General features: G+C 37.9%; 1 protein-coding gene across 3 annotated transcripts in view; it reads right to left on the bottom strand.

The window, feature by feature from the left end:
* The window catches only part of LOC108728164 (uncharacterized), a 273,603-nt gene that overhangs the window by 20,961 nt on the left and 234,577 nt on the right, over positions 1-18,065 (bottom strand). For all 3 annotated transcript variants that reach the window (XM_018456583.1, XM_018456584.1, XM_018456582.1), the window contains 4 exons: positions 5,346-5,474; positions 5,122-5,237; positions 4,337-4,559; positions 2,602-2,736 (listed from right to left, as the gene is read on the bottom strand). In XM_018456583.1, the coding sequence (XP_018312085.1) occupies positions 2,602-2,736; positions 4,337-4,559; positions 5,122-5,237; positions 5,346-5,474 (603 nt within the window). The remainder of the gene's footprint in view (positions 1-2,601; positions 2,737-4,336; positions 4,560-5,121; positions 5,238-5,345; positions 5,475-18,065) is intronic.

The following is an 18,065-nucleotide window of genomic DNA, read 5'->3' as shown; positions in this document are numbered from 1 at the left end:
AACTAGAAGATTCTAATCAAGATTGATTCTTAATCAATCAGCATTCTGATTATTTCAACTAGAAATATAATAGATTCAACCAGAAAGTTCTAATGTGTCCATTTTCAACCAGAATTCCAATTAATGCAATCAGACTCTTTTTCCCAGTGTACAATATTTCTAGAATCAGTGTGCACTATGTACATTTTACCAGAAACGTTATAGAATTTATAGAAAAAAAAAAACAAAACAAAAATATAAAAAACGCCAAATTAAATAGAAGTTGTATGAATGTTGCAAAAGCTATCAATTTTTTCCGCGGGATATTAACGCTCGTGTAAAAAAACAATGTATATTCGTTTCACGGTCTTCTAAAGTTATTTAATCAAACACGAGAATTTACTACATAATCGGAAGATTCCCCCATCGTAAAAATCATGCTATTATACTAACGTTACGAGCGAAAGTGCACAGCTAGCTGTTTGAATTTATGTCATGAATTTATGTCATGAATTTTTGTTGCGTTTTTTTTTATGGGTACATTCGCTTTGCGACAATATTGGAATTATATTTATCTCTTCTTTCCCTAGGAATAGTTCAGTGAAAGGTAAACAGAACCCTAAAATTTTGGCTATACTGTTATTGACGTTCGAAAAAACTAGGTTTGTTAAATATATTTTTGATACGATAAACGTAACTACATGTATGTATACTCCACACTATTAAATCGAGAGAGAGAGAGAGAGAGAGAGAGAGAGAGAGAGAGAGAGAGAGAGAGAGAGAGAGAGAGAGAACAATGATAACTAATTCAATCCCTTCAATTAAATACATTTTATTATTTTTACAAATTTTAACAAATTAAAAAAATTTTTTTGTTTAACAATTGTTAACAAAAAAATTAAAAAAAAATTTTTTTCTTCACAACATTGAAGTACTCTTGAAACTGTACAACTTTTGTTTAAAAAATTTTTTTTTATCTTTTTACTTCCGACGATATTCGCCTCGAAAGAAAAATACCGTTTTTTTTTCAAAGGGATATATCACGCCTTAAACATGAGTTAGCGCACGTACAAAAAAATACGTGTCTTTTAGATTTTCGTGTTTTACAACATATTTCATGGAGAATCAAATCGGTTCCAAACAGTTATGAAACTTCCCTTGTAAATAATAAACTAAGTAGTATTTAAGTTAAATGTATTAAATTTAACTCTTTAGTTTATTATTTATTATTTACTGTTTAATTTACTAAATTATTATTGACTAACAATAAACAATAAATAATGAATTAAATTTACATCAAATTTAATACATTTTCGTGAGTTAAGTTGTTTAACTCTATTGTGTTATTTAAATTAACAATATACTGAGTAAGAAGTTGGCAACCTAAAGATAAAAATAACTCAACAACAATCAACTTGAGAACAATTCGGCATTATGAATTTAATAATGTATTCATACTTTCTCCGAAATAAAAAATCAAAAATCAAAAGAAACAACAAAAAATATAATTTAGAGAATTAATGGTCTTTAAGGAACATTTAAAAGAGTAAATATCACAAAATCGCCTAATTTTATTCAAATTAATAGATTTTAATTTAATGTACAAAATAAAAAAACTACGAATAATTAAACTCGCCAAATTTTTATTAAAGAACTCGTCGAAAAATCGAGACGTATAACTTTGGTAATATAACTGTGCGAGCCATACACTTCTGTATCGGTTTCCGTAATGCCGCGCGGCAACGATTGAACGATTTCAGATAACTACCATTCCGTTTGTCCTCTGTGACATCTTTTCAGTCGAATATGTATCCAGTATAAACGCATCGTGGAATGCATGAGAGAGAGTCGGGCTACAGCCATCTTTCATACTTTGACTTCCGGCGAGATGAGTATGAGGTATCGCTTTGCATGCTACCGTCTAGTTCTCGGATGAAGACAGATGATGGATCTACCGGGGCTGTTTTATGATTACGTGCCCAACGATCTTTCGTTGCTTCCTTGGCATCGCGACGGCGCTGGCTTCTATTTCGCGCGTCAGTTCAGCTGTTGTCTCGTGATACGTGCCCGAGGTGTAATGAATAATCCTCGAGGTACACTACGGGGCGTGCACACCAAGGAGAAAGACTGCGCATTAATTAAAACAAAGACCTGTAAGGACTAAGAAAGAGTTGCGACAAAATTCGCAATTCAGGATTGCTGCCTCGTTAAAAACATAAGACAATAAGGCGTAAGCGAATCGGCCAATCACGGTAGAGAATGTAAGATTATTGCTTTACGTTTTCTACTGTAATTGGCCGATTCGCTTACTGCTTATTACGTTCTACTGTCTTAAGTTTTTTTATGTGTTTCCGATTTAATCAATCCGTATGTCTTAATACGTATGTCTTGAACGCTTGCGTCTCTGCGAGCAGAGATTAGCGTTTAGAAATTAATCTTCATTCTGACGCAGAGTTCCAAGGAGACTTAACCGATTCCCGGCTTTAACCCGGCATCGCGCGTGTTTTCGAGTTACCGTGGGATCTCGAAATTTACCAACTCAAATTACGATACATTACCTACAAACCGGTACGATGGTATCTCTCTAATGATCGCTCTAATAACCAAGGGGAATTCACTTACTTATCTTGACTCGCGAGTTCCCGCGGGAGCCACTGCGCCGGACTGCAAATCTTCTCCAAGGAGTTGGTGGTATCCAGCGTCCCGCTTTCCGGCGAACCGTCGAATATCTCGATCGTCGACTGACAGGACTGTGCGCTGTAAAATCGATAGCGGGAATATATCTATCAGTGGATTTTACGACGGACGTCATGCGCGCCATCGAAATTCGTCGTCCCGTAGCAGGAAAATTCACCGTCGATGTATCAACTGTAAATTCTCATGTAGAGAATTTTGAAGGATGTAGCGATCTAACGCGCTTTTCACGGAAACGGAAAAAAAAGAACTTGGAACTTAAAAAAAAAAGCATATGTGTTAAACGTATTATTACACCGATTTACTCGCCTGTCAATTTCTTTTTTAATCCGGAAGAAAGATTGAAAGCTTTTTGGAAACGTTACATCCGATATTTGTTCCAGGATAATCTGTAAATGTATCATCCGAGCCAAAATATTCGAGTGCCGCGTTTTCGTTCGCTTTAATCGCCTCACAGACGCCACGTCTGCGGAAAGTAAGCTGCAAATCCGACACGGATGCCGCTATTACGCGCGCATGAAAACCGGGTAAAAAAAGGAGAGCGAGAGAGAGAGAGAGAGAGAGATACACGGAGGAGGATTTGGTCGATGGGTGAGAGGTGCGCGATATTCCCCGTGCTCGGAGATACTTTCTCGGTTCACCTGGCGCTCGGATTTACAATATTCCGTTCAAAATTCATGCTACCTTCAATAAAGCCCTCCGTTCTGCGTCTCGTAAGTACGCGCGCGCACACATCTTCCACCGGTTTATGTGGAATAGCGGCTACGAAGACCGACAGTGGAACGTTCGTATATGATGTCGAGAGGGTTGTCGGAGATACGATTCGTCGTCGTCGTTGGTTCCGGGGATAGTTTCATCTCTTCGCCGCGGTATGTTCCGTCTCCACGAACACGTACATAACACGTCTCCGAAGACGCAGATACGCGTTCCGTATGTCGTTGCCGTAGCATGCGCATGATAATTGAAAATCCCAGGGATGCGGACGCGCCGGTGTACCCTCGCGAGATTTAACGCTACTTTCCGCGACTACGCGCCGCGACGAGTCTCGGGATGGGTTTCCTTCTTCATTCCTTTCCTGGCGCCGTTTCGATAAGTTACGCAAGTCGCAACTAACGGTGAAATAAGAGTCTCGCGCGTAGACGTAACAGCACGATTGCGGAATAATGTTTCTCTCATGTATTCTTAGATATTCCAAGGTTTCACAACATTCTCAGATTTCTAGATATTAATCAATATCGATATTTCACTTTGATTTACGAGAATACAGGATGATATTACTTCACACGTAACAAAAGTGTGTATCGGAACTTATAGCGCTTGACTTATTCAATGGTACAAACCGCCGACCGTTTTCACCGTGCTACTATCACGAATTCAACGTTACGTGTACAACCCGCTGCGGATTTGTAGGGATTGCCAGATCAAAAGTGGCGAACAACCGCGAGATAAACGCAATTCCACATATACCGCGACACATTGTGTTCGCCATTACGTGACTACAGTTTTCACCGGTGTTCGGTCCACGTTAGAGAAACACATCGATAGACACGAAGAAAACGGGGCGTGGAAATAGAGAAGGATATGGTTTCTCGCCTTCTAAGACCGCAATCGCACGTGCGTTTCAATATGTGACTTGAAGGTTCGTGATAGCGAATCAGGTTACCTGAGGTTGTAACTGGCTAAGGAAACGTGTCCAGTGTCGTAAGCACGGCCACGCAGCAGAAGCTTGCACGTGGTGGACTTGGGTTTGCCCCTGGTATCGTGGTAGCCACCCCGGACCTTCTCGCCGCTCACTTCGAGGTCGCAGCTGCTGGTCACGGTACCTTGGTCCTTGCGGTGATCATGGAGATCGCGGTTGTTGTAGTTGTTGGACTTCATCGAATCAACTGAAAGATCAGAGAGTTGGATAAGCTTTGATAATAGCTTATTGTGCCGTGATATAAAGTTGAAAGTTGTCTGGACAAGAACAAATATGAAGAAGATTATGAAATACGAAGACGAGAATAAACTAAAAAAAAAGTCTGTAATATGTCTGTCAAATGTATTTTGTTTATTATATTGATGCAGTCTTAGTAAATATTACCAAATGTAATAATAGTAATATTACATTGATGTAATATTACTAAATATTACCAAATGTAATAGTAACCATTTGGTAATTGGAAAAATAAGATAATATTATATTTAAAAAAGTAAAATTGACGTTTTTTTTAGTTGGTTTTGATTATATTTTGTGGTTAATTGCATATTTAATTGAAATTATTTACCAAAGCCTTTAAACTTGATTGTTATTATTAGACTTTTTTTTAGTGTAGTCTAAATTATTATTTTAAATCTTCTAATATCGTTTTTTTATTAAAGTTTAGTAGAAAAATATATTAAAACTGTGTAAGTAGATTAATCGATGCGATGATTTACGCTAGAGATGTATTTTCTCTTGTTACTTACGAGTTTTATTCGTGCTATCGGTGGCGATCGTCGTTGGAGCTTCCGTCGTCACTTCAATAAAATTCAGCGTCGCGACGAAGCCATTATAATCGAAGGGCGATACTTCGGGACCAGTTCTGTAAAACGAATATTTCTGAAGGCGCGAGATAAGACACTTAAATTAAATGAGAACTCGAAACCGATCGATCTCGTCTGTCCTTCCGATAAAAAGATGCGTTCCTCACCTGAATTCAACGAGGAGTTCTTGACCTTCGTATACCAGCGTCGTCTTCTCATTGCCGCAGAGCATCTTCAACAACGGACTCGACGTGGTTGGGCCAGAGTAAACGGCGATGTAGTCGCTGGTGCAGTGGCTGCAACGAGAATAGAAGTGCTTCCGTATAAGATGACTATGCATCCGGGGCGGTTCAAGGACTTCCGTACTTCCTTCGTCTTTCGCATCGGAATAAACGCCGGTATAAGCGAAAGGTGGATGGGGAAGATGGAGCGAATAGGGCGTATGGTATGAGACTATCGAAAACGGTCGAGAATCGTGTACCGATTTATCAGGGAATTCACGAGGATGAACTCGATTCGAAGGGGTAAGTCCGTAGAAGTTTCGCCATTAAGAAAATATCCAATATTACCGGCAAGGCAGAAGCGGCTGTGCCGAATTACCGCGATGGGATGGCGTGATTTATTTTACGAGGGAACTTCATCGCCGTACGCTTCGCAGGGACGATCCCTCACAGCTGGGATCACGAAAATGCGATTTTAATAATGTGGCCAATTAGGGGTCATCGCGTGGCTTTACGAAGAAGATTGCCCTTGCCTCCGGATTATCGTGTAGACGAGCGGTGATTAAAAGCGGTTCCCTCGCAATTATCGTCGACAGCATTATACGACGTGCTCTGTTATTGACAAATAATCAGCGTGAAGATGATTGCTGGCCTGCTATTAAAAGACTTTAGATATTATCTAATATCTGTAGATGAAATCCTTTTTTTTTCCTTAATATAGATTAATTGCAAGAGTTTGAAAAAAATATATATATATTAGAAACATTCGATTAAGGCAGTATTTATCACGGAAAAAAAATAATTGGGTAGTACAGCAAATCTATAACTTACTGCGCGAATTCTATAACTAAGAAAATTTGACAAACCGCTAATGTTATTCAGCTGTCAACTTTACTACTTTAACATAAAAAATTGACTGTCGTATATTACGGTTGTAAATTTGCTGAATCAGTGAAGTTTTCAGCTATTTTTTTTTCCTATTGTATGAAAAATTTATTAATAAAAAATTAGAAAACTTTAGTAAAATTAAACTTTTATTTTTATTGTAATTTTTATGTTTAAGCTGTACTTAATATTCCTTGAGAAATTGTAGGAGAAAGGTAATCCTTTAAAATTTGAATACGGATGCAAATGAATTTCATGCTGAATATTAATCAGAATATAGCTCTTGGTTCATCACTGTTATTATTACAAGTCTGTGCTGCGAGAGCGACAATGTAAAATATTCGATAGTGATATTCGCCAAGATTCTGAAGTAGCCGTTCTAAACACGTAACAGGTGCTTCAGAAACTTTTCTCATAATTCTAATTAATTATCTCAAAGTACGAGCGTGAAGAAATTAATGGGAAAACTTCGTTGCTCACGGTTCGATTTTGCCGGCTGAATTTTGCAGTTAAAATGAAATTCCATACCTCAAAGTCTCGTGATCTCATCTCAGAATCTCAGATACACTATCCCGAGCTATGTTGACCTTTCCTTTCTGCCTAAGATGCACGATACTTAACGTTAATCGCGTCCAACATAGATTGTGATGGATCAATTGCATTATATTATATGATACATGCGATTAGTTCATCAATCTCGATCTAACAACCATTGCATCATGATCTTTTTGTGCTACTTCGATTATTATTAGATATTTCAAGTTTTTTTTACAGAATTGTTCCATTAAATATATTTTTATCGATGTGTTACTAATCGGTACATTTTTAAAATAATTTTTCTGCAATTTAATGTTCAGAATCTGGCTACAGCTGCTATTTCTCGCAGCGGTATTAAAACAGGATTTTTTTTTCGTTTTTCTTCTCTTTTTCTCTTTCTGTCTATCTATCTACCTCTCTATTTCTCTTTCGAACACTCTCACACGCAAACTCGTCGCTCTCGATAAATTAGATCCCACCCCTCGAATCCACGCGAACAATGAACAGGCCGTAATTATTTTCATTAGGAGATAGCCGGGGGAAAAGCGGGCCGTCGCGTCGGTCGGGAACGGATCGTTGCCACGGAAATAGCTCTGTACGTCATTTTCTACCCGAGCGGTTCGAACACCAGAAAATCGGATTCCTCCAGCCCCATTTCGCGCGAGGCTCGCGTCGTCGAGCCATCGGATGGAGCATAAAAGAAGCGGGAAAGCTTCCGCCCATCCGGACAGCGGTATCCCGTATTGTACCGTCCCGGTAACGCGCGTTACAAAATGCCCCCGAGATAACGCGCTCCAGCATAAATCCCCGTCGAAGTAAATTAAAAATCTACTCGACCCCGTCGATCCGCCCCCGGTCTCCGTCACGAAATTCTCGTCCGGGTATCTCGTTTGCGTCGTACGGTGCAAATACACTGGGGTTTTTATACAAATTTTTCTGAATTTTCTTCTCGCGTCGCGAGAATATTTCCGTTTGCGAAATCGCGTTAAATAGCCACATCGAGATCGCCGATGCGCGACGATTCGGACGGATGCGCGAAATCCAAGAGAAAAAATGAAAAAAAAAATACAAACAAAAAAAAAACAAAAAACAAGCGATACAACGCGTCGGAAAATGCGTTATTTCGAAACTTCGTCATTTTGAAACATCGTTTCTGCGCGATATTCGAGCGAGCAAGCCGCGGAGTTCCGATAAATCGCGGTATTGAAATCGAATGAATACATACTAGCTCGAAAAATGTGTGATCCCGAATTTTTTTCCATTTCGTAAATGTGAAAAAAAAAGTTTAATTTTCTCACATATTCACTCATATGTTTTCGGGATTTTTCGATTCTTCGTTTGCGTGAGTTTTCGGATATTTCGAATACCGTACGATTTTTCCGGAAACATTGTTGCACTCTCTCGTATTTCCAATTTTGAGATCACGATTTTTGCGGGATTTCAAGTGTACGTTTATTCGCGCGAGAAGGAGTTTTCGAAGAATTAAACGCGAAAGAACGTTCTTTAGTCGCGGCGCGACTCGGAGTGGCATAAAGTTTCGCGGAACATTTTATCCTCATTAATGGTGCCTTTGGAAACATAATAGCGGTTCGTTGAAAACCGCTTTCGCTGCTCGCCTTGGCCTCCTCAACACGCTGATTATAAAGTGATTAAGGAGTAAAATCCGAGTGTACAACGGTGTAGCGAGGTGTTCGTGTGGTCGTTGGCAAAAGAGCTCCACGGTGATTAGAATGATTCTATTAATTAAACGTAGCTGCGATCTCACGCGTTTATAAGACGGTATCACCAATAATCCTTCGCGCGTGCGGCAATTAAAACTATACGTTATAAAGGAACGCAACACGTGTAATCTTATATTCAGCCCACTCTTCTTGCTAATGAATTCTGTATAATGTACTTTTGATTATGACGATTCATGTTGGAAATGTGTATAATACGATTAAAATCTGATCGGAGATAAATTGACATGATTCCTCATTATCGCATTAATCGAGTACGTACACGGAAAGAATTTTTTCTTGGAGTTTACCCTGAAAATATGATAGTCGTGGGACAACATTGTATGAGAGTTTTAATTTTAATATAAATTTTAAATAAAATTTTAATATAAAGAATTTTAATATAAATCTTTCTTATTCATTGATAAAACTACAATAAAGTATAAAATAAGTTTAATTAATTTTACTGAAGTGCATGATAAAAATCTTTAAAATATATTGTATTGTACCACAATTACCATATTTTCGGGGTAAATTTTAAAACAAAATTCTCTCCGTGTATAATTCACTAATTATAATTACAGAGGATGTATATATCGCAAACAGATGCAACACGTATCGCATGTAGCTACGAGAAACTTGGAATCGATTTTCTTTGCAACACCTTCAATAACTTTGCATAAAAGAGTAATGACATCATTATGCGAGACGTACAAGCGTATACCACGAAACGCATTGGGAAGTCCATTGTCGAACGACCGAAAAACGCTTTCGAGGGAGCACCGTTGCGGTTCATTATACAACCAGAGTTGCCCTTTCGGCGAACGACTATGACGACAACGGCAGTGGAGAGAAAAACCTTGGCAATCGCAAGACCCATTTCTTGCAGCCTGACTCTCCTTGGTTTTATTCATTCCACGACCTTGCTCTCCACAATCCATCGTCTTGAGTTCTTTCTTCGCGGAATTTAAGGTGCGCAGACAGATTCACGAACGGCCAAGGTATATGTTAATCCGGCTGAGATTACATCGTCGTAAAGGCGTCGAGCCGTAATTCCCGTCTTTCCACGAGAAGAAGTGCGACAGGTCTGAAAGCGGCCTTTATAAGGAGGTATCTTGCCTCACCCTCGTCCTCGGCGATTCTTCAGCAGCCTCGCCATATTGAGTTGCAACGAGAGAAAAGTGAGTGAACCTGGTTACGTTTTCTGTCGCAGTCCGGAATACCATGATATTTCTGCAATTCGCAGCTCCTTTTCGAGCGAATGATAATTAAGGCGCCCCTCTCCTTTGTAATGGACATTAATAAATTACCATGACGTTACAAAGGACAGGTGTGCACGAAGTTAAATGCCAGAGTCGGCCGTTGTCGTACCGTTAATCATCGTTGAGAGAAGAAGAAAATGCAGTGCGAAGATTAACACACCGGTTTAATTAAGATTCGCAGAGTGAACGATTCATTGCGACAAATGTATTTAGAAAAGCGTGCTCTTATAGCGCGATATTTTCACATTTTTTCTGTACTCGTGAGAAATTTTTTTTTTCGGCGCGCAGTTTAAAAAGGATAAATTCACACAAAATTATGTCAGCATTAAAGATCTAGCTTGACCATTTAAGGTTCTTATTTCCTAAATCGTTTATGTATCACATAAAACGGTCTTATATAATTATACTTATTGTTAATATCGTTGAGAAAATTTTGATATTTATTCTATTAGTTCATCAAATACCTATTATAATTCTTTATTTATAATTATCTCAAATTTGGTATTATATATATGTTACCGCATTATAAACACTTATAATGCGGTAATATATATAATTAATTAACAGTTGTACTGTTATATTTTTATACTTTTCGTTGCAACGATACACAAGCAACACGTGCGAGTTTTATGTTATTTGAATCGAATTTTTTTTATAAAAAAGCAGAAACGACTAACACACGCGTGCTGTTTTAAAGGGTGCACCATTGGAAACGATTGCGCGGGGAGTTGTAACAAATGCAATTACGGTAATAATCCCGCGGTAGGCAATAACACCGCACGCAGTTGCATTAGATGTGCCGGTACGCGGGCAAATGCCACGTTTATATTACGCAATCAGAACAGCGCCAGCAGATATCGTATGTAACTGTGTGTAACTAATGCAGTACTATATGCGCTATGCGATATTAATGCACCGCCAGATCCAATTTACTGCTATTAATGTGGCATAGATACGTCGCCATTTCGCAGCCATCTTGGGCGCGATGAAATCTAAAATCAAGTATTCGACATAATACTTCACCTGGTGGCGTCAGGTAATTATGGTAAAACGTGGTCGTGAATCCATTAACTATGTTGATTGGGGATGATTGTACATCGTCATCCTATGTGCGATGTAGACTACGCGCGTCGCGTCGAGTCGTCCATCGAAGTTCTATCTCTCACTGAAAACGACAGACACAGTACTGCGTCCTATTCTATTTCATTATCCGCCGGAGGAAAATGTAGTTCAATAATTGAATTCAATTCCGTCGCGTTTAATTGTCCCTGCCATTCTGAAGAAAATATTGACAATTAGGAGCGCGATCGTATAAATCGACGAGCAATTACGGCGGTGATAAAATGGGTGGTGATGTTATCGAATTGCCATAAATGTTGCTCTTTCTCCCCAATAGACTTGTGAAATCAATAGCTAACTCGTTGCTTAGTTAATAAGAAGTGCGAGAAATCAGTGTGAAAATAAGAAATATCGAAATATAGAGAAATAAGGACTATCGAGATGCATGATTGTAAAATAAACGGATATTTAATTTACGTATCGCGCAGAAAAATACACTACGAACGTAATCGTGCAGAAAAAAGATATTCGTTTCAGTAGATGAATCGATAATTCCACGGCTCAAAACTCCTGTGACACGCCGATTCATTGCTTCATCAGCTTTTCACCTTCTCCCGTCCGTCGTAATCCAAAAGAGATGTAACTCAGAGGAATTGGTAATATGGTAATAATGTCTTTTTCTCTTGTAATCAGCAATAAAAGAAAAAAGGAGGAAGCGGTCCAGTGTTCCAGAAAATAGATGTCCGCCTGTTATCCAGATTAGCATTATTCCCCCTTTTATCGTTACCATAAAATCGTCTTAAGTTCCTTTCACTCTATTACCAAGTCGATGTTGCGAGAAACTAGAGAAAACAGACTGGCCCATTTCGCTTATTTCGACTATCAAATCGAGCAGAGATTTGTTTGCTACGTGACAAGTGGATTCGATCCATCGCATCGCGGATTTCTCGCACGATAAAATAATATGGACGCGTAAAATCGAGAAGTAAATTATATCCTTCCTGCTACAATTTCAAGCACATAATTCCAAGAGAAGTAATATGAGTTATCAAATTTAGAGTACAAGCCTAATTTGATATTAATTAGAATTTAAGTATGCGGCTTTGGTTTAAACGTTTTATTAGAAGAAACTTTTTGAATCCGTTATCAGGACATATTTATTTATAATTTTTACCATCAACATTGAGAATGATCTAGTCGATGGTCGAAACGTATGTTTTTCATGTACATTATAAGACGTAACAATTAAGTGTGGTAGCACCTCTTAGCTACGGCAGGACTTGTGCGCTGTATCTCTGTAAGTACAGCAATGTTTGACGTGCACTGCACGTAAATAATGTAGCGTTAAGATTTATGTCTAGTGGTGATTTACCCCATGAAATCACATTAGAATAGAGTTATAGATGAATTAATTATAATTTTCTTGTACATTTTTATGTAGAGTTTTAAAGAAACAATATAATCGTTCAAAGAGATGGTATTCGTGAAAGCCACTATAGTGGCGTACAGTAGCTAAGAGGTTAATAACTTGCTGTTGCTCTTAGCCCTTTTCTATTATACAAAATTACATTATATCCATCTTTTACGAGAGATTTTGTGGAACTTTCGATTTCAGATATCAAAAACCTCGAGATTTGCACGTTTATTAAATCTTGACACATGCGAGATTCAATTTTCCGCGTTTGAGGATAATAAACCTTCGTCACAGTGTGGCGCGCGTTACTTTTGTCGAACTGAGAAGCAACATCCATTGTTCTAAGGGTCTCTAAGCCCCGGGGCGTGGTTATGACTAGCTTGGCATTTAATCCTGTCGTCGTTGTCGCCGGCTCCGTCACGGTGGTGAAATAGAGCCGGCGCGGCGCCTCGTTGTAAATTCACCCCTGATTGCGAGCGGCGGTCTTCGTCCGCGCTGCCGTTCATCCTGGGTGCAAATGCATTGTTACACGAGACCGCTTTTGCGAAATCATAGAACGATAGCTTGGCACCGGTTGGGAGCAACGATGGCGTCAGAAATGCGCTCTTCGCAAGTAAACGCATTTCGTCTCAGAAATTTTAAATACGCGATTTTGTGTTCGAGAGCAACAAATTTTTTATGAATTAAATATTCGAATTAATTTTATATTAAAAATATTTTTCGAATTAATATTTTTCGATTTTATGTTCAAAGAGGAAATATTTAAAATAGTAAATGAGTAAAGTATATCTACAAAATTTGACCTTGTTAGATATTTAGTAATCAAAATTTAAATGAGCTTTTAATACTTGTTTGTTAATAGTTATATTTAAGCGTAATTTAAATAAAATATTATTTAAGAGTATTAAGTGATATTAACCGGGTATTAACTTTTTACTTCAAGAACGTTAAGTCCGGTACTTTGGAGCGTTTTATTATAGAACCAGGAACTGCTAAATAAGTTGAGATAAATTAAACCATCTCCTTCCATGTTTTTTCCACTTTTTCTGTCTCGGCAGTCACTCATTAAATATTAGGAAGAAAAATATTTATGAAAACGTTTCAAGGCAATGTTAAAGCTTTACGTCGTTGGAAGTGTTGGGGTACATTGCCGTAGTTTAAAATCTTATTCATGTTTCAGAAAACTTAAAGGCTTTCGCAATTCAATTAATTAAACTCCTCGCCATTCCAATTAGAACATTCTTGACTTTTCTACGCATTACTATCGAAATCCCTTTTTTTCTTCGGTCGCATTACCGAGCTAAATAATTAAAAGGTTTCTATTTGTCCGCTAGTCCTCATCGCGTTGAATTAAATAATTTCAGCTCGAAAGCTAGTGTAAATCGTGAATGCGTGTAGAATTTCAAAAGAATAAATTTTTCGTCGTTTTCATCGACATATGAAATTTCAGACGTGACGGCCGCGCGTGAAAATACGACGTGGAAATTTATCTCGACATTGTGTGAAACGATTAAACGGTTATTGTCCAAGTTATTCTATTCAAAAGCACTAGATATAGTTGTATTGTACTTAAAAAACGAGTTGATGCCGCATTATTCAATTTACTAGTAATAGTGAAGCAATCTTTCAAAGTAGACGTGCAATTTTTATTATTACTTTCAAAGATAAAATATAATAGTCTTTTATACTATTTCTCTTTTTTCTTCACATTATATTTCTTCACGTTGTATTCTCCACTCTGTGTTTAAATTAATATATTCTCGTTATTATTATTCAAGGATATTGAGGTACTTCAAAAACATTAAATCAAGGGATTCTGCTTCATGCATATCACAATGTTATCAAAATTCAAAGCCCTTCTACATTATCCTGGTAATAATATCAGAGATAATATTAGTGATAATAACAATAATAAGAAATGCATTAAACCCACAAGAAATTAATTAATTAAATCATTTAATTAATGCAACTGTGATTATCTTACGGAAAATATTTAAATAAAAAAAGAAATTTGATTTCTTATAAAAAGATAAAGTGTGTTTGGTATTAAGATTATTTTATATTATTTGATATTATTTTTAAATATTATTTCGAATATTAATATTATTTTATCGTGTGTTTAAAAAATATCTAATAAGTTTATATAAGACAGAATAAACAGGACGAGTGTATTCTAATCAAATGCGCAATTTGGTAAATGCCCGAGGTATGTAGTTGTTTCTGGAAACAATTCAGTGTTTCTGGAGGATTCACCGAGGGTAGCCATCGCCACTGTGGCCGGATTCGCCTTGAAATGTTGTTCTCGAGGTCCTAGTGGTAACAGGCAAGGCACGAGACTGAGGCATGGTTGATGCCGAGTCGAGAAGCTCTGCAGGAATAGAGGTATGCTTTATCTCGGTGCTTTACACTCTATTACGTTTATTAAAAGCACACGCGGAAGGCGCTTTCCTGTTCCGAGATATCGACATAGGAGTAAAAATGAAGGAACTTTTTTACAATTTTTCAAAAAACTGTCTTTCGTTTATCAGGAAAATAATCACTAACAATATTAGAAGTTTTTGTGCTTTGTCCAAAAATATAATAAAATTAAATATTCAAACGATCATGATTTTTAAATATTTCTTTTTTTTATAACAGACTACCCTTTTTTAATCTTTCAATTACAACGTTTATTTTTATTCAAATCGTTATTAATAAAAGTTTAAAGATAATAGAGAAAAGATTATTAGAAAGAATGAAGATATAAATAATTTTCTTCCCATTTAAAATACCTCAGAGAGAGATTCCGACGTGGAACAAATTATAATATTCAATATTTTGTTGAAATGATCATAATTGACCCGCGACCTCTTCTTACGCGCTTATGGAGTTACAGATGACAATTACCACAGCACAATGGTATCCCGTTTTGCAAACTCGATGAGTTGCTTCTTAATGAAGCTCGAGTTGTGACACCCTCTTTGTTATTTTCTCGTTTTGCATCCGCTCCGCTTTCGAAGCAGAAACATTGTGTTACCTTCTGCCCCGTACAAAACGTTTACAAATTTCCGTAGAATCGCAAGAAGTTAAACTTTCGCTAAGCCGCTGGCAAAATGTACCATTCATCGGTGTTCCGAGGTATCATTCCCCCGTCTCTCTCTGTCCAGATAGTCGCGCAGAGTTTGGTGCGTCAAGCCTCGGCTGAAATTTCTCGCGAACTTTCATATCGCTTGAATCCCATCTCGCTTCTCTGGAGGAACAGAAACTTATTTCGTTATTGTTTCGGCACGTCGTCACCTCGCGGTTTAATCGCGGTCTTTCGCGTCTAACGTATTCAACGATTCGCACCGCGAGTTCGATCGTCGCAGGTGTAAGCGACAGAATGAATGTTAAGCAAACGTATATATAAGTACAGTATCTCACTCATCTCTTTCTCTCTCTTACGTTTGGCTCACTTCAGTAATTAAATTCAACAATTCGGCGATCGCCAGAAAGTTGAATCGCGGCGAGGCTCATTGTGAGTGGAGCTCTCTGCCAACATCGTCTCCGGAAGTTTCGTCTGGGCGCGTATTATGCGCTTGTCACAACATTTCATTAAAAAGTTTCCGCCACGACGCGGATAAGGCGCTCCAAGCGAGCTCTGCCTCATAAGATGTGGCCACGACGTTCGCGATGAAAAGATTTTTTGCGCGGTATTTCACGGTTATCATCTTTTATCCTGCTCCGTGATATTCTTGGAGGCTCTTGTTCCTATGACATACACCTTTCGGCCAATACATTATTTGACTATTATTTCAACGTCGAGATTTTTACAAGTTAGTTGAACTTATATTGAACTTTTAATAAAACAATTACCGTTTCTCTTTGTATAGATACTGTAAGTGGTAGCACGTACTTTAGTGTTGAGAAATGACTATAAAACTACTATAAAAAAATATTAATTCAATCATATTTTCAAAATTTCACTTAAAGTCACAGCATATTTTAAATAAATGCACGTATAAGAAAATATTAGTCAAGATTAAGTAATTCTGATCAATAATATCGCTAGTTATATGCGATATTAATTTATGTGAAACATACTTTCAGAAAGAAAAGAAGCATTTACCTTATTATTATAGAAAATATTAATTCGATTACAAAAAGGTCACTTAGAATCGCAATATATTTATCATAAATTCTTAATAAAATTTTCCACGTATAAAAAGATTTCAGTCAAGATTGCAGCGTTCCAATAAACTGTTTAACTGATGATATTTTATCAATTACTGATGCGATATCATCGGTAATTGATAAAGCTAATCAATTTATTGGAAGACTAATCGATTCTTTTTTTTAAGGGTGACTGGGTTTGATGGATATCTCTTATTTGCGAATTTGTGAGAGACGTGCTTTTAAAAATTAAAGAAGAGGAGTCAATTCTCATTTAGATCGTTTAGAAGATTACGTTATCATGACCTAGTTTCCTTCTCCACGGTTAAGTCATTGAGCGATAAGGACCCTCTTAAAATTCCGGAAAAATAATCGTCCGAGATAGCCTGTTCTCATCGTAAAGTCGATCAGAGATTGGAATTAAAATAACTCTCGGAAAGTTTTCGATCGACAGTGGGTTTGCCCAGTGACCGTATTTCGGATTTTCGCCTCATCTGCATCGATATTGATTCATTTATCGCGCTCGGATTTAAATTTATAAACATGACCCCGGAGGGAAGTGACAGTGGAAAGTTCGCCCTGTTACTCAAATATGCTTTGCAAACATATGAAGGATACGTATGAATAAAAATTAGAGTATAAATAAAAATAAGGCAGTAAAAATGTGTGAAATTCATATAAATGTTTCAACGCGCGCGATATTCTTTTGTGTGTGTGTGTGTGTGTGATTATAGCAGATAAAATTTCAATATTGAGGATGTTGCTTTTTCATTAAGTATATACAATCACTTCCTACGTGTATTTACTTGCTGCAGAATCAATTTCGTGAGGATCGATGTTAAAGGTTTACAGAATCGGAATTGTACATCGCCAAACTATTTTTTCATTTCCGTTTTATAAAAATTGTTCTTGATCATAGAAACGCAATCTCTCGCTTTATTGCGTCTGTTACGTCGCGGTAATACACACGCTCACAGATCGAAACGTGGTCCTTGATTGCCAGTTTTGGAATTTACGATTTCTCTTCGTACGCGGTTGCCGGTGTTTTGCTCGCGCATCTCGCACGCAACGTGCATAGATCTGCGTCTCAACCTCGACTTGAGGAAGATAAGTGGGAAAACGGAGAAGGTATCGTAGCCAGAGTAAATTTCAACCGATTGAACATAGCTGTTTCGAAGTGGAAACGTGGCAGACTCCAAGACACAATATCCTGCCGCGTGTCATGTCATTCCTCCCTTCTCTTTCGACTCCTCGTCGTGTCCTTTCATCCTTCCTCTCTCCCGTCACCCTTCCGAGATTGTTCTTTTTGCGTCGGATGAAATTCAGAAAATTCGCGGCACCTTTTCACCACTCTCGAAGGGAAGAGAAAAAGGCACGAGAACGAGTCTTGTACCTCCTCGACCGAGGTCGCGTCTGCGAAGCTCCGGTATAAGAAGGCGAATAAATTCTTGACAGTCTGCACTTTTCGCGGGACATTCTATTTCTCGCGACGGTCATCCGACTGTTCGCTCGTACGACCGACGACGAGATAAACGCGAGGACGTTCATCTCGGAACACAGAAGATAAGTCTCTAACATAATCCTGCATTTCGGACAGCGAGAGATAATCGACAGAACATACAATGTCACAATGCATTTAATTTTGCAGTAAGTTAATTTT

The sequence above is a fragment of the Mycetomoellerius zeteki genome, unplaced genomic scaffold (assembly GCF_001594055.1).
Source record: "Mycetomoellerius zeteki isolate Tzet28-1 unplaced genomic scaffold, Tzet1.0 scaffold58, whole genome shotgun sequence".
NCBI classification, from domain to species: domain Eukaryota; kingdom Metazoa; phylum Arthropoda; class Insecta; order Hymenoptera; family Formicidae; genus Mycetomoellerius; species Mycetomoellerius zeteki.
Note: the sequence above shows the minus strand (reverse complement) of the source record. Positions and strands in the feature narration are given on the sequence as shown.